Source organism: Lissotriton helveticus, chromosome 2_1 (genome assembly GCF_964261635.1).
Source record: "Lissotriton helveticus chromosome 2_1, aLisHel1.1, whole genome shotgun sequence".
In the NCBI taxonomy this organism is placed as follows: Eukaryota; Metazoa; Chordata; class Amphibia; order Caudata; family Salamandridae; genus Lissotriton; species Lissotriton helveticus.
In genome coordinates this window covers 602,908,678-602,929,845 of record NC_136059.1, presented here as the reverse complement: position 1 = coordinate 602,929,845, position 21,168 = coordinate 602,908,678, and the positions used below count along the sequence as shown (strand labels likewise).

The 21,168-nt window shown below is 40.5% G+C and overlaps 1 protein-coding gene across 2 annotated transcripts in view; it reads right to left on the bottom strand.

The window, feature by feature from the left end:
- Positions 1 to 21,168, bottom strand: part of CCDC125 (coiled-coil domain containing 125) — a 294,065-nt gene that overhangs the window by 9,245 nt on the left and 263,652 nt on the right. For both annotated transcript variants that reach the window (XM_078675304.1, XM_078675305.1), the window contains 2 exons: positions 13,989 to 14,166; positions 9,702 to 9,841 (listed from right to left, as the gene is read on the bottom strand). In XM_078675304.1, the coding sequence (XP_078531430.1) occupies positions 9,702 to 9,841; positions 13,989 to 14,166 (318 nt within the window). The remainder of the gene's footprint in view (positions 1 to 9,701; positions 9,842 to 13,988; positions 14,167 to 21,168) is intronic.

Below are 21,168 nucleotides of genomic sequence, written 5' to 3'. Positions count from 1 at the left end.
ACACACTGCACAATTCTGTATCCTCCATGTACCATTCAGAAGCATGCATACAGCCAGCTCTTACATTTCACATGCACGTAATACTTAGCACTGTTCTTTTACGTACTGTACCACCCACAAGCCCACATACAACCAGCACATGCACTGCACTCCTCATGTATTGTACCACTCCAAGGTACACATATGCCAGGCACATGCACTTATCCCGCAGGCACTGCACACTTCGTATGTATTTTATCACTCACAGGCACACATACATCCAGCACATGCTCTTACCGTGCACATACTACAGCATTCAGGTACTGTACCACTCGCAGGTACAAGCACCTCTAGCACATGCATACACCACGCCAGCACTACTCAGTACTACATTGCCCCTGTATGACACCCTCCGAAGGCACACATACACTTAGGGCAGATTCACCAATTCTGCACTGCGCAGCACTGGACAGGGTGAGTTAAGCACATAGTAGCAGAACATTTACAAGGGTGTGAGCCTGTAGGCCTCACTCAGGTAACCCAGGTTAAAAAGGAACTGTTCATTCCTACTGATCATTACGTGGTATGCTGCCACCACAGCGCTTGTGCTTCTTAACTCAAGGTGAAGGTAGTAGCCTTTCACCACTATGAGGGTAGCGCTTTGGGTATCCCTCCCAGTCCAACAAGACCGCAATCTTTGAGACAGGCATATGTCATGGCGTACATGCACGGTCCATGTTTGCTTAAGACAATAAACATCAGCATTAGGGATCCAGACATCAGTACAGTTGAGCAGAGGACTTGTCAGTCACAGCAATATCTCAGGAGGGTCTGTCACAAACATCTGTTTGCGACAATCCATGCACAGCTTAAACTCTGTTGTCTTGGGAGATTTACCCTTGCTCACTGGAAATTTTTTGGGTGAAACATTTTGCACAAAAAGGTCTTGATAAAGACTAAAGAGTAGCTCCAAATCTGCATCTGAAGGCGTGAAAAGAATGAACTGAAGTCAGTGCTTGAGTGAGCTTTTAAGTAGCTCTGCTCATTACTTGCAGAGCAGAACGACATTGATGCGGAGCAGCAAGACACCACCTACTGGCAGCATGTGTACTGCTTTGAACTTTCTGTATTCAGTCTGATGTCTGGAAATGTTTACCATGTAAGGAATCTGTGGTTGGGAGCATCCATCAGAAATTCCCTATTTTCTGACCACTTCCCAGAACCCTCCAACATTTACTTCTAAGTAGTAAATTTACATGGTCAGAGATTTCCCCATGAAAATATGTGAAAGGGGGAGGTGGCGGGTTCCACCTGTAAGTTTGTGAAACACAATTTGTAGAAAGTAGTACTTACTATTTTACATACTACAAAATGCAGTTTGTGAATCAGGCTCATTATATCTATGTTATTTTCTTCCTGTCCCCTTTGTCTAGTTCCTTCACACTTTCCAATCCCTCATTAACTCTGCTCTCACCTCTAACAATAGGCATTTGAGCTAAGACAATAGTAGCCAAAGGGGTTGTTTCCTGTCAGAAACAACTCCTAATTCAACCTCTCTGAACATCGGCACCAGCAAGCTGAGTGTATTTATGGATTCTACTGAATTTTGCAGTTCAAATCTGCACTGGGAGAGAAGTACCTTTGCCTGCCATATTCATATAAGGACTCTGGCCTTGGGTCCTGTAGACATATTTCAGGGAAAAATCAAACTACCCTTTACTACGGCTGGTTAAACTGTCTTGGGATAGCCTTGTATGTAGGTATGTATGTGGCATTTCTATTGCGCAAACCTAGCAAAAAAGGTAGCAGAGCACTGATTCTTCTGCATTTGGTTCCATCCTGCTAACCCTTCCCATTGCAAAGATATGGCCTGCAATATGCCTATAGCTGCATTTGAAAATAATGTACACTGAACCCTGCTTACTAGGAAAATCAAACTGCCCGCTACCCATTTTAAAGCTGGTCGCTACCCATTTTAAAGCTGGTCGTAATGTCTTAGGCTAACCTTGCTAATCTGTGAGTGAATGAAAGGCGGAAATCTGGGCCATGCTTCGTGAAGGAACTGCACAGGTGCCACTCTCATCAGTGTCAATGGTTTCACATCATGTTTACCCTTAATACACACACTCATTCCTTCCAGATCTATCCTATAATTATAAATCCTTGTGTTCACTTCAACCTCCTTTCCTCTTGATTTTTCCAACCTGTCCGTCTAGGCAGGTTGTATAACTAAAGCTCTAATGGAAAGGAAGTGGAAAGGGAACACATGGTACAATTGTTACCCGAATCTTGCAATCTGAGGTGTAGGCAGCAGAGCTATCCCTGAGGTTAAACAGATTATGTAGCTTAGGTCTTAGTATAAATGTAAGAACAGCTCCTCTCTATCTCAAGATTCTAGTATTATTTGATTATAGATTCTCTAAATATTATAGCAAATTATTATTGCCAATTAAATTCAGTGTTTAATTTCTATTAAAAAAAAAAAGTGCCCGGGCCCTTCTCAGGAGGCCATTGCAGCTTGTACCACCCAGTGCCCCTGCCAGTGCTCCTTATGCCACTACCAACACAACTACTCGTAAAAGTGTGACAATTCAGACTATTCCAGACTTCCAAAGCAATAGGGCTGGCCTGGACAGCTGGTATCATTAATTTTTAAAATGTTTTGACTTGTTAAACAAGCTTTGATTACCTTTAAAAGTCCTTTTTACTTTAACAAAATCACCAATATTAAACTGTACTTCCTTTGTTTTCAACTTATCATCATAATTAATTTTCATTCTAGACTGTTTACATTCCACATTTTCACGAACTTGATCAATAGATGGCAACTTTTCATAAACTTTAGTTTGATCAAGAACCCAAGAAGGACTAAGTTTTGAAGAACCAAAACGACCCTTAAGTAAAATAAAGGGAGTGACCCCAGTCGTGGAGTGTGGAGTGTTGTGATAACTCCATAGTCTTTCTTGAACTGCTTTAAAAACAGAAATATCTTGCATGCACGCTAACTGAATAGTATCTTTCAACATTTTGTTCACCCTTTCTAACATGCTGTTTCCTTGTGGACTGTACAGAGCTACGGTGAGATGTTTAATACCCAAGTTGGAGAGAAATTTTTGAGTAACATGAGATTTAAATTGAACACCATTGTCAGAGATTAGAAATGTTGGGATACCTTCTTTATAAAATAATTCATCCAAAAAGTCAATAACAGCAACAGTAGTAGGTTCAGACATAAATTTACATTCCACCCACTTTGAGAAATAGTCGACAACAACTAAGGCATACCTCATGTTTGATTTCAAATTATACATTGGACCGATGAAATCAATGCCTAACTTTTCCCATGGACCATGAGGAAAAGCGACCGGATGAAGAGGGGTATTACGAAGCTTCAAAGATTTGTCAGCATCCAAACAACTAGTGCAACGTCCTACAAAATTCTCCACATCAACATCCATTCCAGGCCACCAGTAATATAATCTTAACCTCTTTTTGGTGCCAGTTAAACCAAGATGACCCTGATGAGCTAAGTTTAACAATTTAGTTTTAAGTTTGTTTGGAGGTATCAATAAGGTTCCCCTCATGAGAAAATCATTCTCCACTGTAAGTTCATCCTTAATTTTGTAAAATTGTCGCAACCCTAAATCCAGATTTCTTTCATCTCACCAACCCTTGATGACATGACTTTTCACCAACTTTTGAACAACATCAAGTTTGGAAAATTCCAACCACTCTGCGCTGTTAATGGTGCCGTCCAAAACAACTAAACCATCAACCAAACCAACAACACAATCAATATCATCATCATGGAGAAAAGAATTAACAGAATCACTTAAAGGACACCTAGACAAGAAATCAGCACATTGGTTTTTTCCACCTGGAATGTGTTTGATGCAAAAATTGAACTCAAACATCCTAGAAAGTAACCTTACTAACCTAGGACTGACATTGTCGTGATCCTTTTTTGACAAAAGAAAAACTAACGGTTTGTGGTCAGTAACTAACATAAATTTCCTGCCCCAGAGAAAAGTTTCAAAATGTTTAGTCGCCCACAGACAAGCTAAGGCTTCTCTTTCAATGGTGCTATAAAGTCGCTCAGAAGAGGAGAGGGATCTAGACGCAAACCCGACAGTTTGCTCCACACCATCTACCAATTGAGACAGTACAGCGCCAAGTCCAACACCACTGGCGACGACAGTAACAACAGACTGAATGTCATCTCTAAAAGAATGTAAAGCAGGAGCATTTACAATAAGATTTTTTAAATCAAGGAAAACTTTGTTTACTGAGTCATCCCACATGAAATGTTCACCTTTCCTTAGTAATTTCCTAAACGGTTCAGTTTGTAATGCAAAGCAATCCACAAATCTTGAGTAGTACTCACATAACCCAAGAAAATACCTCAATTGGTCCTTATTTATGGGACAAGGACTATCAACAATGGCTTTAACGAGATCTTGTTTTGGAGAAATACCAAGCCTTGAAATGTGATGTCCAAGATAATCAATGTTATCCACCATGAATTTGCACTTCTGTTTTTTTACTGTGAAACCATAGGATTCAAAAGGCAGAGAACCTCTGATAATTTTTTTAAATGATCATCAGAATTTTTTAAGTAGATTAGGATATCGTCTTGATATGCAAGAACATCACTGCACTCACCAAATAATTGCAACATTAACTTCTGAAAAACAGAAGCGGCCGATGCCAGGCCAAAAGGCATTCTTAGAAATCTGTAGGGACCAAATGGAGTGTTGAAAGCAGTTAAAGAACGGGAATCCTCAGAGAGTTCCATCTGATGATAGGCGGATCTTAAATCAAGACAAGAAAATATTTTAGCTTCTCCTAATTGAGCTAGCATGTCTTGTATTTTCGGTAAGGGAAAACAATCAATTAGAATATTTTTATTTAGCGATCTTAAATCAATGCATAATCTGATATCCTTAGAGCCCTTTTTTTTAGCAATAACGATCGGAGCAACCCACTCAGATGAATTAATAGGCTCAATGACTTTGTCTAAACATAATTGCTCTAAATGTTGTTTAAGTTGAACCCTGATAGAAAGTGGGACGCTCCTCACTTTATGAACAACAGGAATAGCATCTTTCTTTAAAACAATCTGATGTTCAAAATTGTGCACCAAACCTAACTTGTCCCTAAACAATGCATCATGTTTGATGAGTAGTTGATCTAAGGAGAAATTAGTAGTAGTGATATCAACCAAAGAGATAGAACAAGAAGTACCAGGTCTCAAAACCATCTTAAATTTTCCTTGATCCTTCCAGCCTAAAATATTGTACCCTTTCTTGGCTACATATATCTTAGTTGAAATGCATCTGTCCTGAAATTTAATACTGTCATTGAAGGATGAAAGAAACCTAACATATCAATAGCATGACCACCGAAAGAAATGGTATGGATGTCAGGGGGAAGTAATTGGACAGAATTCCAATGTTCATCAAATAGAATATCAGTAATAAATGTAACTGGTGAACCCGAATCAACAGTTACCTGTAAGTTCACATTACCAATGGTGACATCACACACAGGACCCCCATCATCCAAATCCGAGTCAACATATAAAACAATTTTCTTAGAACCTTTGACAGTACAAATATTATTTACTGCAAAATCAAATATATTCTCTATAGCACTAACTTTTACAGGATTTCTATTACACTGTCTTGTGAAGTGCCCCTGTCTTTTGCAATTTAAACACGTTTTACCAAGGGTAGGACAACTCTTTGCGTTGGCTAAATGCAAAAGTGATCCGCATCTATAACATGCACTAGGTTTCTTAGAATCTTTTACATTGTCCTTATTTTTGTTAGGGTAGAACTTAGGTTTTGTACTCAAAGCATTAACTGTTTCACTAAGAGACTCAATTTTGTTCTTATTCAATTCTTTCTGAGAAGAGACGGACCTTTCTATACCCCTGGCTAGTTCAAGAGTTTCTTTTAAGGACGGGTCCCTACAACAAAGTAACCTCTCTTGTACTTTTTTGTTGAAACAATTCACAATTAATTGATCCCTTAGATAAGAATCAATATTTCCATCAAATTCGCAAGTGGCAATTAATACTCTTAATTCTGTCAAAAAGGTGTCAATGGATTCATATTCGAATTGACCTCTAGTGTAAAATTTGTGTCTTTCGACAACACTGGTCTTGTCAGTAAAATAATCTGCAAGTCTGGAAGCAGCTTCTTTAAAACTGTCCCAATTCGTTTCATTAGTTTGAGTAACTGGAGGTAAATGGTCAAAGATGGGTTGACCTTCTGCACCTAAACTATTATAGAGGAGTGCTAATTTCCTAACAGGATCGAACTTTTGACCATCTAATGCTATGATGTAATATCCAAAACCTTTGAACCATTGTTTCCATTTAGCTTTTGGAACTCCAGGTTCTGCTAGAAAATAAGGAGGAGTAACAATGTTAGTTGTCATCATAAATCAATAACCTCAATCACTTCAAAATTCAAAAATAATAATAATAATAAACACTAGAGAATAAAAAGTATACGTGCAAGAAAACTAAAACATGAAGGTATGTTAAAATTTCAATTAACTGAGGTGAATACAAAAATGCTCGATGAGTGTTCAACTGCTGCAAAACAAGTAATTTTAAAGTTGAGATGTGCGCATCACCGTAATGAATCAGTGCGCGTAGAGTTCCACAAATGTGCACATCATCGATATAAACTTGTGCAACTTGAGTAAGAAACTTTAAATAAGAGATGTGTGCATCATCGTGAAGAAATGATGCACATTGAATAACAGAATTTAGCACGATGAAATCGGAAAAGTAGACAAGTTCTGCCAAGGAGCCTTATAATATGGATGTGCACATCATCACGATGAATAAAATGTATTTAACAGGGTTTCAAGTTGCCGCCGTAAACCAATCAAAGATGGCGGCACGTCATGCTGCATACGTGTTACGTCATCAAACAGTACGTGAAATGGCGAGTAGCAAGGCTGTGAGGGAGTGGAAGATGGCCATAGAACTCCGGAGGTTCAGAATTCTAAGCACAACGAACGGTGAGTAATTGCGCAGTTAAATTAATCTTGCAGAAAGAGAAATGCGCTCACTGAAGGATGAAAGAAAGTCACAGGTCAAAATATAGTAAATGAAATACGACCGGACCACGAATCCTATTCCGCTACAGCGCTCAGGCAAGATCTTTGAATTCCGAAGTCCTTTTAGCTCCCAAATCGTTCGAGGGACACTTGAGGATGAAGGAAAAAATATCCCAAACGTCGCCAAATGTTAAATCCGGTTCAATAATAAGAAGAGAAGTTCAATTGATAGAAGGAAGTCTTCTTTATTATTAATTCCTTCATAGCATCAACCAAGAACAACAGCTTGGAACAGAGGTCTGGCGTAACTGCCAAGCCACGAATCCAGAACCCAGAATCCCCCATCAACAATCTAAATACCAAAGAGACACACTAAGGAGATAGGCTGTCAACAATGAACCATAGAATATAACAATTAGCTCATTATCCTTATATCCATGGAGTCTGCCAAAATGAAAAGATGTGCAGATCTGCGTGAAACGGGTTTTGGGGAACTCTGTGTGTAACAGGTTTTGTGAATGTCTGCATTTAAATCCCCCCCACTATTACAGTCCCACCCTATGGTTTTTCAGTTAATAAGTCAGTGAGGCTTGATGGTGCTATCTACTATAGAAGGTGAGACAAAGGCACTGAGGGATGTCCAGACATGCGCTTCCAAGGATCTGGATACTAAGACATAGCTCCACAATGTATCTGTCTGAATCTGAGTAACCATGAAAGACAAGGGCTTGCGTATAAGTATGCCCCTCCTTTAGCACAGCCAAAGTGAAACATTCGGCTATGACCACATTGCTTCATGAAACCACAGTTTGTGTTCAAGAAATGCGTTTCTTGCAGAAGTGGGGTATGCCAGGAGATTGGCACTTTACAAACTGTAGGACAGCTTCTTTTGTTCGTAGTTTTGAAGCTGTTCATATTCCATTATAGGATCCTGTATGTGTTTGTCTCATTCATGGCGTCTATAGTGGCCATTTGGTATAACAGGAGAGTACCCCACAACACTCTGTTGCTTTAACAAAATTAAATGAAGAGCAAACCAATCAAAACCCAACCTCCAACCCCATCTCAACCTATACTTCTACCCTTAAAGCATACTTTACCCAATTAAGTACTCATTACGATAAGAGGGTATGGAGTGCTATGCAAATACTTTGATACTAAAGGAAATCCATAGACCTAAATTCATAGCAGCATGTTTTTCCCAAATTTCACAAGCATTTGATCAATTTCAGCATTCAGCATGCAGGGAAACGTCCTGGCTTCAGTTAAATACTTATACAGTGTTTAGACCAATCGTAGGGCATGACCAGGATTTCCCTAGGTTCACTAGATCTGGAGTTTGAGGGGTTCCTCATGGTCAAGGGTCCCACAAACTCTGCCAAAAAGAAGAAAATGCAACAGGAAATGGTACAAAGAAAAACGTGGCAGGGACGGAACAGCTACATAGATGGTAGGGGCTTCTCGTCTTTACAAACTCGGTTATTTTCTGTTTTTCACCCCAGCTGGAATATAGTTTTCCAGTGCCGAAATCAATCCCACAGAGACTAAAATGTATATTACAGTTCATATCTTAAAGTCAATTCAATGGAAAAGTCAAAATATTTTAAATTACCCATTACAAGCATCACTCTCTAGAACCAGAGCTGCTCTTCATATTGGCAACCTTTTTGAAGTTTAGCTCTGTGACAGGTCTTTTTTATTTTTATTTGTCAAATAACACATATAAAGCAGAGCTCTGTACCCCAGAAACTTCTGCAGTAGGAACATACATCATTTTGACTTTGACTATTTTTCATGAATATACAGGAAAAAATGAAAAGCAATACAAATGAAATATTAACAAAATGGCTATAACCCCACTAACCCACCCCCCATCGCACTGACACCCACTCCAGAGCAGCAAAGCAAAAGCTTCATTCATGATTTGTCATCACCCAAGAAGCAACTTTCTGCGTCACACTAGAAGAAAATTAAACCGGGTCAAGGTGTCTGGCCAACGGAGCAGGCTCTAACTCCAAGCCACGATAGTCCGCCCCACGCCTCCCAATTTTAAAGTGCTTACGTGCCTCCCCCGGCCACCAAGATAGGAGTCTCCAAGCCCATACAGAAGTCTAGGCCGTTCTTCCATGCAGAGACGGACACCGCCGCCGATGCCTTTCAGGCCCTGGAAATATCCCTTTTTGCTAGGGTAAATCCCAGAAGCATAAGATGGCATTTGTATATATTGCTCCCAATTCCATTCATAACATGCAGGAGTATCAGTTTCGGTGAACAGGGAAGGTCCCAGCCCAACACTTCAGAGAGCAGGTCATTACCCCCCTCCAGAATCGCGCAATGCAGAGCAGTGCCAAACGGTATGTAACAAAGTACCCTCCTCATGCTCAAATCTGAGACACACAGGGGAGGCCACCGGACCTGTCCTCCACAGCCGACCCTGGTATAATGCACACAATGGAGGTACTTGAACTGAATAAGACGTATGCTCTGTGACAGGTCTTAAAATTCTTTTCGGTTTTCTTTTGCCAGAAAGTTGTAAATATGAAAAAGCATAGGAGCACAAGAGTGAATACTGGTAACTCGGAGTAGAGAAACATAGAAAACATCAGTATGTAACATTGCATATGTAAAATGTAATGCATACAAACCAAATCTATTAATATTTTGATGATTTCTTGGGGATCATCTAGCTCTTCCAGTTTTCTATAATCTGCTACGGATATGAGCATTCCCATCAGTTTTTTTCCTAAGCTTTCCTTATCCTTATTTCCTTTTGCAAAGAGTGCTCCTACAAAGAAAAATAAATATTTCTTATAAACAGAAAAGGCTATGTGCCAAACTTATATTACATATATATTATCTACTAAGACAGTTAAAAACCTCCTTACAGAACAAATATGATATTTATGCTGCACGTGTGGAATGAAATAATAATATTATCATTTCTCAGTATTACAAACTGAAGATTTAAAAAAACAATGCTCAGTCGCCTACAATCACATGTTTCATGGATCTTAGTCTGTGAGCAGTGATAGGCCCATTTCCAATAATAGTGTGAAAAAGAGAGAGTAGGATTGCATCTATAACTATTATAAACAATAAATTTGGAATAATGATTGTGTTGCCACCACTACATTGTCAGGTATGTTTTCCTTTTTACCACTACTTCGCCCAATATGTATAGTCACTACCCCTGAATACATAAATTAATGAGAATATTTGTACTGCACACAGTACCTACAGAGTATGTTGGTGTCATTGTTCTTAAGTCACCTATATTAGTCCTCCCTTTCCTTTTCTTAAGCTGTGCTCAAGGAATGCAATCAAGTGTACTGTGGTCTTCTGTACCCAATGAAGAAGCAAGATTTTGTAAGAAAGAAGACCTGCAGATAAAATGTTCACAACAACTTCAAAGGTTTTTAGTTTTTCTTCTATTTTATTGTAGATATAACTTCTTTCTCCTTTGGGCATTTTTGTATTGTGCAAAGCCTGATTTAATGTAATCTCTTTATCCTTTGATGTATCTAATTACTTTTTAAGTATTACCTTAATCTAGCATTTAAATGTATTTAATTTACCTATTTGGAAATGGCTTTATTTTATTCTTTTCCTTTACTTTGTTTTTACAATTATTGCATCATAATTTCAGTTGAAAGTCGCTGGATGCCCTGGTCAGTAAGTCGCTAAGCTATCTTACGGCCTAGGATGCACTGGTGTTTCTATTCTTGCAGCCAATTCATATCTGAATCATATATAAAAGATGCATTTGTAAATGATGGATATTTTGGATCACAGCTTCCGTATTTCTCGTTGCATTCTTTGCCTCCTTGGTACTAATTTGCTCCATGAATTTTGCTTCTTGCAGTTGGAACTTCTAATAGATATAGTTCTAGATATTCTTGCTTGCCCCCCACCCCCTAATGTCTGGGAGTGTTTGGTGCATTGCTAATAACTTCAGTAATAATCTTCATCTTCAATCAAGAACTATAAGATTGTCATGGAGGTTTCTCACCCTTTGAAGCTTTTTCTTACTCAATGGTACCCACTTACGGAGACACATGACACCTTCCACAGGTATTATTAAGTGCAGGGTGGCATAATCCCTATATGGAGGAGTCATCCTTTCCTCAAGGAGATTCAACAGACTTTCTCAGCACTGCGTCGTTGACACAGTCATAGTACAAAGTTTTCATTCAGAAGAGACCGGAAGGTTGATTGAAGCCATTTGTAAAGTGGAAACAGTTACTTCCAATTAAGAGTCCCAGCACTACAGGAAAAAATAGCGCAAGAATCAACCAACCCCAGAAAATTTCAATATTATGGAAGGAGGAAAACAACGATGAGTAGACCATTCAAAGGCTGGTATAAATAAGAGTTAAAATTGTCGCTTAACAGTTTTAAGCTGCTTCCCGAAAATAAAAAGATTGATTTAGGACCGAACAGCTAAGGGTAAGAGGTTCCATTCCCTTGATATCACCACCGCCAAAGAGTGGCCGCCGTGTTCCGCTTTCCTTAATAAGGGAGTTTTACCCCGAAAAGGCTGTTTACATCATAATTTCTAGAGAGAGTATACCAAGAAAAAAGAGAGACAATGCACATGATCTAGTTTGTTTTATTAACAGATTTATGGCACAAGCACAAAGCTTTGAAATAACATATCTTATTTAGTGGTACCCACTGCAATATATGTAGTTGTGAAATGGAGGAGTTTCTCATTAGACCCAGAACCACTATGGCAGCTACATTTTGGAGCAGCTGTACATGTGAAGTCAGATGTTTCAGTTGTCCAACCAATAGAAAGTTACAATAGTCCATTCTATATTTGATAAGTGCTTGTACTAAATATTTTTGGAAGATGGAGGAATAAAAGGAGATTGTTCTGATTCCATATAGAAGACAAAAGCCAGTGGTGCAAATAGATTTGCGTGTTCTGAGAAAGTCAATTTATTATCTCCGAAACCCTCAAATTACTAGGGAGCACTTCCTAGATTTTCTGGCCACTACTCCTTGATCCATGCTGTATTTGTCTCAAAGACTATGCTTTTTTAATTCTTCCCGTTCAAAAATGGGGTGCAACCATCCATCCAACTGGCTGCTTCTTCTTGAAGAAAATTTCTCTGATTGCAAGCCACTTTGGTGGTTTCACAATCAAGTATGATGATCATTTGAGTGTTACTGGCAGAGATGGAAAAACGAGGTGCCAAAAGATTCAATGTGAAGTGAGGGGAGGGGGCATATACAAATTGAAAAGACTGGGGCTCAGGACAGATCCCTGTGTAACTCCAGAGGTAATCAATTTGGAGTGGAACTGTGCTAAGCCAGTAGTACAATATGGGTTTTACTTGAAGGAAAAATGCAAACCATTTTGTGAACTTTGCCTAAGATCCCAATCTTCTTTAATCAGCGGAGAAGGATGTTGTGGGAGATGGCATCAAAAGATGCTGATAGGTATAATAAAATTAGAGAGGGCATTAGGGTTTAATGATGACTTCTTCAGCAGTGGCATAATCCTAGCAGCTTTTAATTTATTGGGCACAACACCAGAACTCAAAGATGAGTTACAGAGAGGGAATAACGGTTTTGGTGACCTTCATTTGTTGGCTAGGGAAGACATCATCAAGGGAAGATAGGGTCAAAGATGTTAAGATATTAGATATCTCTTGAGTGGTTGTGGGAATTAACGCAGACCAATGTTCTCTAGAGAAGTGGTTCTTAACCTTTTGACTTCTGTGGACTCCACTTAACCATTATTAGAACACTGGGACCCCATTTGAGTAATTACTAAGAAATTGGTTTGAGTCGTAAAGAAAGCATTATATGATAGAGCTAAAGGGTTGGAGGAATGTGGTTTTTATTTGTGCGGGACCTTCAACTGTATTTGAAGAGTATGATGGAGCCAGTAACAATGCATCTCGGCTAGATATTGAGCAATAAAGTAGTGTGCCAATTATTGTTGCATGACACATTGAAGGCATGCCACAGGGACAGTGCATTAGGAACTAAGAACATTCCGATCTGAAAAACATTACAATGCAATTCCATCTTAGGTTTCCACTGTTTTTACTAATACAACTACTTTATTAAAGCCATCCTTCAAGACATCTCCAAAACCAAGTAAGTGGAAAGTCTAGGAGTAATATTAGGCTGAAATCTATGCTTTCAGCCACATATGAACTCCTTGATATCTTCTGGAAATGGTATCTTGAAATGCACCAGGATCACACACAACTTCCTACCCAAGTCAGATGTCCTTTCCATCAAATAAATATTAATTTTATCTAACTGCACCATACTTTACTCGTAATTTGTCAACTCATTTTTTTGTAATACTAATCAGGAGACCACGTTAAGCATATTTCTAAGTGTGTGCACTAATTCCCTTGTCAGGAATGTTGCCAATTTAAAGTACTGATTCTATTCAACAACAATCAATCCTCAATACTAAAATTCCCGTATAATGCACTTTAAACTAACAATTCTATGCTCATTAAATATACTTCTGATCAACCCTACCCCTTTCACCCTTTCGTTGCTAGAGAGATATAGATTTGCAGACTGTCCCTCAGTAGGCCAGACCTTCATTTCTTCACACAAAACCTTAAAACAAGATACTTTATCACTTTTGAGGCTCAGGTGATACGTTGCAAGTGGAAATCTCCCCAAAAATGTAAATAAATAAATAAAAATATTAGACTTTTAAAGATATACGACTGCTCACTCATCTATAAAGCGTGTCTAGACATTCCCTTTGCCATTTAGACTTACAATACTGTACTCAGCACAACCTGGGGTACAAGAGTTGCTTAGCACAAATATAACAGGAGTATGAAAGTAAGCAAGAATTTTGCACTGGGTAACCCCATACAACAGACGGACCATTATGCGCAAAAATACCAAGTGAAGCATTTAGCATAAACTGATTTGTAAGCGGATACCATCTTCCATGATCCGCTTCCAGTTGTTCAGACGTCTGCTCTCTTTTCTGCAAATTAGGTCCACCTCACTCATCCTTAGAGTCATGTCATTCCTTCGCTTCAACTGCTGCTCAAACGCAATTCTGAAAGCATCTGCCATGATAAAGGCTTCTTCTTTACTCTTCTTCTCCAGCTCAAACTATTATGTTGGATTAAAAACATGGTCGCGCAAATTAAAATTACATCAATATTCAAAACTTAATTTAAGTGACCAAATAAATATATTTGGAACCGATATATACTTGTCTGGCACATACATTTACCAGACATCTCACAGGCATGAAAAGGATGTGGAAAATTCATGTCTGATTTTGCAATCAAGTCTAGCCAATACAGGTGCATGTGGTTTTGAAGGCGATGAAAAAGTGTTGAAAATAATTCATAGTGGCATACATTTCTGCATATAAAACTTTTGCAGTATTTATTGTAATGATAAAAAAGTATATAGGTATGAATTCAAACCAACTATGGAAAATCAAAAATATCAGAGTTAGAATACTGGGCCATGAATCAAACACGATTGTGGATGTTTGACAAACATAGCTACCCATCAAACTGAAATTCACAAGATTAGTAATTTTGTTGTGAAAAAAATGATATAACCTATGGCAGATTTCTTATGATGTACTGATCTTGATGTATGACAAACATGGCTGTCCATCAAACTGGAATTCTACACAGTACAAACAGTAAAATTTGAGCACTGGTTCATGAATATATATTTATGCAAAACCAAAGGAAGTATAGAAAATCTGTTAAATAAAGTTTGGAGCTATGGCAGAATTTAGCGTGGGATTCTTTGTTGTAATAATATGGCCTATTTAAAGCTGTAGCTGAATACTTAATAATTTTGTGTATGATTAGAATTCCGAACTACTGTGGTGGAAGGGAAAGATTAAGACTGTACAGTCTTAGCATGGGTTCAGCCTTTATTGGAGAAAGGCATAGATATTAGGCCTCCTAAAAAGAGGTGTCTCTCAAGGACCTCCATAAGTTCATGTAAGACAAACTTGAGAAAGAGGGCTTAGTGAGCAAAATATCTTGGGTTTAGTTATTACAGACCATTAGTGCAACAAGGTGTATTTGCTATTTAAGGTAATTATGGTAGTGGAGCAAAAGCACTCCCCGTGCTCCCTGAAAAGGAAAGACATGGGATGCCACGGTATCGAAGAGTCATTGAGAATGTTTTCCACTCCGAGGCTGATGTGGCAGGCTTGGTTTTTCTCTGAATTTTTTCAGCTGATCTGCAAGGAAAAGGCAGAGCAGAAGGTACTGGCCAGGAACTTGAAGCTAACACTCACGTTTTGCCTTGAAGGATTTGCAAAGCCTTACCAGCCAGCAGGAAGTTAGGGGATTGATTGGCTGACCCAACTCAACAATTTAACTATAGCTATGCCTGTTTTGTTCAGTGAGAGACAACCATTGAAGGATCAAAATGAATCTCTCTTGGAAATGACAAGTGGATATGATTGCTCTGAGCCTCTTGTTTTATGTTCGAAGACTTTAAAAAGCTTGGTTCCTTGTGGAATGATCAGTATTCATGATCCATTTTAATCAGGTTACCAGGAGGTTAATAGGAGAAACTCATGACAGCGGAATAATTCATAATTTCAGCACTCAGTCCACCATCTACTTGTATTTGCTTTGTGCGCCCTAAGTTAGCAGGGTATGCCCAAACGTGGGTCGGTTGCTCATTTTGCCACTGGAACCAAGCGAGCCTGACTGATGAAGGGTGTTACCCCAAAACTAGTCCCAGGAGGCTTATTTCTGGTCCAGGGAAGACCTGGCTTGGCGGTTCGGGCTGGACTGTTCCCTTGAGGCACTGGGGCAAGACTGATATGCATATTGCTGGGTCTGAAGTGGGGTGGAAGAGTGAGCTTAAGAATGATGATGGATTGAAACCAGATCTGTGACTGGGGCGAGTGTCTGATAAGTTTAAGAGCTCCTTTCATCATCTCCTAATATTTGCATAATTCATAGTAGGCCATGTTCAGCTTGGCTCTATACTAGGTAGGCAACCTCTTCAAGTAAGCTTATATGTATCATTAAAAATATATTGGAATTGCCTTGGAGCTACGCTAGCAACCAAGATGGCCGCGTAAGCTCCCGGCTCCGCCGACCTCCGCCAGCAGCTCGAATATCCTGCCTTTAATCCTGGACTCACACCAGATTTCCGTGTACGTGAAGATTTTCTGCTTCTAAAGGTGCACTCCCGAGTTTTCTACCTCAACCGCGGACGAAGATACGCCGTGTTTCTATTCTCGGCCTAACAACGTGTGGAAGCCGGGGCCTCGATTTCTAGCCTATCCAGATTGGAATTGAACAACATCGGCCTTGAGACCTGGACTGAGCCCGGTCTCCCGAAGTGTGCCGTGAATTGCTGATTTATGGTGACGATCCTGTGAACAGTCTACACCGAGGACACACCAGCGTGCCACGCCGGCTGCCGTGGTGGGGGTCTGGTGCCCGGAGACCTTGCTACCCTCTCTGGGTCGACGGGCTGGGGCCCTCGCTAGCGGCGACGGTGTGTACTGCCAGACAAGGAGCGCCCACTGTTTGACACCGGATTTGCGTGGCCTGTTACCCCGGAGTAGCCGCCTCCGGGGTTCAAGTCCTGCTCTATCGCCTATTGAGGGGGGATGGAGCGGACGGAAGGCACGCCATCGCTGCAGGCCGTCATGGCCGCCATTGGGGCGCTCCATTCGCACACCATCGCTGTGTTCCGGACACTGACTGTAAAAGTGGATGGTATCCTGGGACCGGAGGACGACTCTCCGTTAACTTTCCAGCAAGCCGTGGTACCAGCGTTGCACTGCACATCTGAGATCGAGGTCCCCGTGCAGATCCCGGATTTAATGAGCCTTGGCGGTCCCCAATTAACAACAAGCCAGCCCGTTCTTATCGCCAGCGTCTCCTGCGCGAATCTGCAGCCGCCTAATACATCTCTAGACGGTTTTCTGTGTGTTAATAAGTTCCTCAGTGACTATTGGAGATATTCGTTGTTCCTGGACACCCTTCCTCGTTCGATTGGTGGACTTCGTGAACTTTTATCCTGTTTTAGATCCTCCTGCACTGACATGAACTTTTATGAACGCTCTGCCTTTTCCATCAAGATGGCGGCTCGAGTGAAGAAGACTCTTATGAAAGACCGTACTGGCCAGGGCTGAGCTTGATCGCTTGGATCTGATACAATAACTTTATGCAATGCCGGGGTTGTGCCTATAATGTGACGGGAGTTGGGTGGTTATTGTCTATACTCCCCCGACTGGTTTGTATATTTTGCTGGATATTGATTTTACTACGTCTCGGGGTGGTCGCTACTGGCGGGGGGTACGGGAGACCGGTAGTGTGTTTGCTTTTCCTCCTCCACTTTCCCTCTTTTTCCCTTCTTTTAGGGTAGTTCTTGGGCGACAGGCACGCTGCTAGTGGGGTTAGGCCGTAGCCATTGCAGGGGTGCAGGGTGGGGGGTTCGGGGAGTTTTTTTTTATTTTGCCTTTGTTTTGTTCTATGGCCCCTTTTGTCTTTCCTTTTTCCTTTTACGAGAGGTGGGCTGTTTCTTCTCCACGGATCCTTTATTGTCCGGGTGTCTACACTGGCCCTAATTATCCTATATCATTGAGGACGGGGTCGCGCGGGTGGGATTGTTTTTGATCGCCTAATAAGACTGTTTATTTCTCTTTCTCTTATCTGCATAATCGCGATAGGCCGTGTGTTCCTTACGATGGTTATTTGTATGTATAGTCCCCCCGCATGTCCCTGATCTGCATTTTATTGTTTGACACCTGATATCTGTAATGCCTACTCTTGTCTTACTGTTAAAATAAAAAAAATATTTAAAAAAATAAATATATATATATATATTGGAATTAACAAAGGATCCATTGCTTTCCTACAGCCATGCGTTATATTTTATTATGGTTTTGTATTCAAGATAGCGACCAACATGAAGTAGAGGACAACTTTTATAGTCACAGATGAAGCTACGGCAACCTAAAACAAATTAAAACATAAGAGAGATGAAGTAGCAGAAACTGGCTATGTTTAATCTTCAGTCTCTGGCGCGCAAGACATTATAACAATATGGGAGATAAAGAATTAAGTACGTGTTCCTAAAAGACAGACTGGAAACACTACCGGTGCACTTATCACAGGTTTTAGAATCCCCCTAGCACAACCTTTAGAACTGCACAGTCTGATGCCGTCTTGGGTCACCACTCTAATGACAAAGGCATCATTATCTCAATTTAGTCAAGAGAGAAATCTTCACATTTCAATCAGATCTTCCTTGTTTTTTGTTTTGTAAAAGATATAGACTGCTCATCTAAGACACTGTGCCTAATCCAGTGAGCTGGGCGACTGACTAATGTGATTTATGCCAGAAGGAGAAAAGAAATGGGCTTAGAAATTGACCGCTTAGCAAAGTCATCACGCACAAGATGTAAGGAACTCATGGGTTCCCTCCTGAAAGCCACAATGACACCCAAGAGGTTGAGGCACACACTATGGAGCCAAGCTAAAACCAGAGACCTAGACTAAGGCAAGTCGGAAGGAGGCAGTAAATAGAGTCCCCCAGCATGCAGGCATTTGGAGTAGATACCAACACTCGTAGCAGCACAATGAAAAAGGAGTAGAAACTTGCAATGAATGAGGTGAGAGAGGACAGTCTCTACTTCAGAAGAGACTGCATCCTCCACACAGTGATGAAAGAGTGCCCAGTGGCAGCATGGCATATTTGGAGCCTAGTGGTACAGAGGAGATGCTGCCTGCTGGGTGAGTATTTTTGAGTATGAGAGCCTTCACAAGATAGCCCCTGAGGGGTGCAATTATGTCTCAAATGTCCAACAAAACAAAATTTACCAAAAAAACCCCTCTTCCTTCAGTTCACTTCATGAAGAGAATGTAGGGGACCTAATGCGTTTGACCAGAGGCTGACAGAGAGAAAAACTTTAATAAGGTCAATGTTGAAAGACTTACTAAGCACTAGTCACTGTATAGACTATGAAATCTCAGAGGGGTAATAGAGGAAATCTAAGGACTTCTGGATAAGAATAAGCAGGCAGTATGCTGCTTAGACAAGCACATTGCTATCTTAGAACCTGAGAAGAAGAGTATTAAAGAGGAGTTTGCTAATAGGAAACAGTCTGAATAAGGAATTATGGCTTCTCTAACTCATAAGGAGACAAAAGTTGATTCTGCTGCTCAAGAATCCTGGGTGTGTCTACTATAGTCAATAATGAACATTGTAAACACACTACCCAGAGTTTCTTGCAGAAGGAGGTGCAGGGGATAGACTTTGTGCAATTTCCTGTACTTAAAGTTAATCCGCTATCAAAAAGAGGTTCTCATAAAGGGATTGAATACTACTTACTTACCACTTATCCATTGTCCCCATGTCACTTTTTTGTAATCCAGGCCGCAGTACAGACTCTGTCAAAGAACTATTTGTACCTTCAGATGAACAAGTACCTTCCTAGCGTTAATCATGAGTGACCAATAAGCTTTCTTGCCCTTAACACTAAGGGCCTTATTACGAGTTTGGTCCATCTGCAGAAAGACCACATCCGCCAGTAGTCTACTGCGCTGGTGGTCTTTTGTTCGCTATATTATGAGTGACCATAGGGCCCGCAGTGTGGCTGCGGTGGTTTTACGGTGAACGACAATGTATTTACATATCTATTGATGCCTCTGTGTACATTTCAACTGCATATGTGTCGAATGAAACACATATGCATGATACATATGGAAAATTACCACCTACCCATCGCCGAAGTCCGACCCATATGTGAGCAGACTCGGCAATTGTTATATGGTATAAAAAGCACTTACATGTGTATAGCCGCAGATGTGGTCATATTCCTCGGGTGTCGAAATCTGCTGGGAAGAACTGGAAAGGGCAGAGCATGCACCTCAAATCATTCGTCTCCGCCGACCTTAAGGCAGCAGTCCGACTTCGGTGGTCTGCTCGTCGGAAAAGTAACTCGTAATACAGGCGTCAGCGTTGCCCCTTGGTTCCGCCCTATGGAGGTTACCTTTCTCCAACCACGGTCCCGGCTGGTGGTGGTGTGCTGGTGGCGCCGGCGGTCTCTGCACAGGCAACACTCCCAACATGTAATACGGCGGTCGGATCTACCGAGTATACCATGGTCCACGGACAGCCAAACTTGTAATAAGGCCCTACTTCCATACGGTAATAATTCCCTGCCTCTTCTTCCTGAATAATCCTAGAGGCAACCACTGTCCCACTGGCTACCCTGTTTTTTTAATTAAAATTTCTTTATTTGCATTTTTTCAATATAAACAAGCACAATGTACACATTATACATGTTACATCATGTGTGTTATTATCAGAGTTGGCTTTCTGGTTTACATGTAACTGACTTTATCAATCTCTATACATTTGTAGGTGAAATTGTACATTGAATGTATGTTGCACTGGTTATGGTAATATTTGTATACTAACATGTCTGAAAATCTCCAGTGTCTATGCAATTATCCTTTCGTGACGGACAATAAATGTCGGCAATTTATATTCAATATGCTCAGCTCAAAATTTAAGGCTTGAAACAATGCATTGCTAACAACTATTTACAAATAAGTCAATAACCTTGCACATCCAATGCATGCCTATTACATTTCGGTTTCAACATATTTATCCCGTGTATTGCCCCTACCCTCCCATGTGTCTCCCACTCCCGTGCACAGGTTGACGTGTCTTTCTTTTTCGGGTGTTCATTAATATCCCGGAGTCGTACTCTGCATTGTATCCTATTCAGTAAGTACTCGGCTCTCCTCCCTGGCGCCCACTGGTTGCCCTGTTTTGAGACCGACGTTGAACGTATGATTGGTAAGCCAAGAATCTAATCCATAAATGTTCTAAAGGATTACTGACACCACGGACGTGGGGTAGAGTGCCCATTTAGCATTGTTGGACATACGACCCATGAACTATCTAGACACTTTATGGCTCCTACATCTGCCCATCACTTATTTATATTCAACAATATGTGCTTATGCACACCAATCATATGATGGCACACATGAAATTAAATGGAATATCACTAGGATTACATATTGCACTTACCGATTTATTTACTAATGCATCACTGGTTTGCAGTGCACACAATTTACAATTTGCTTGTAT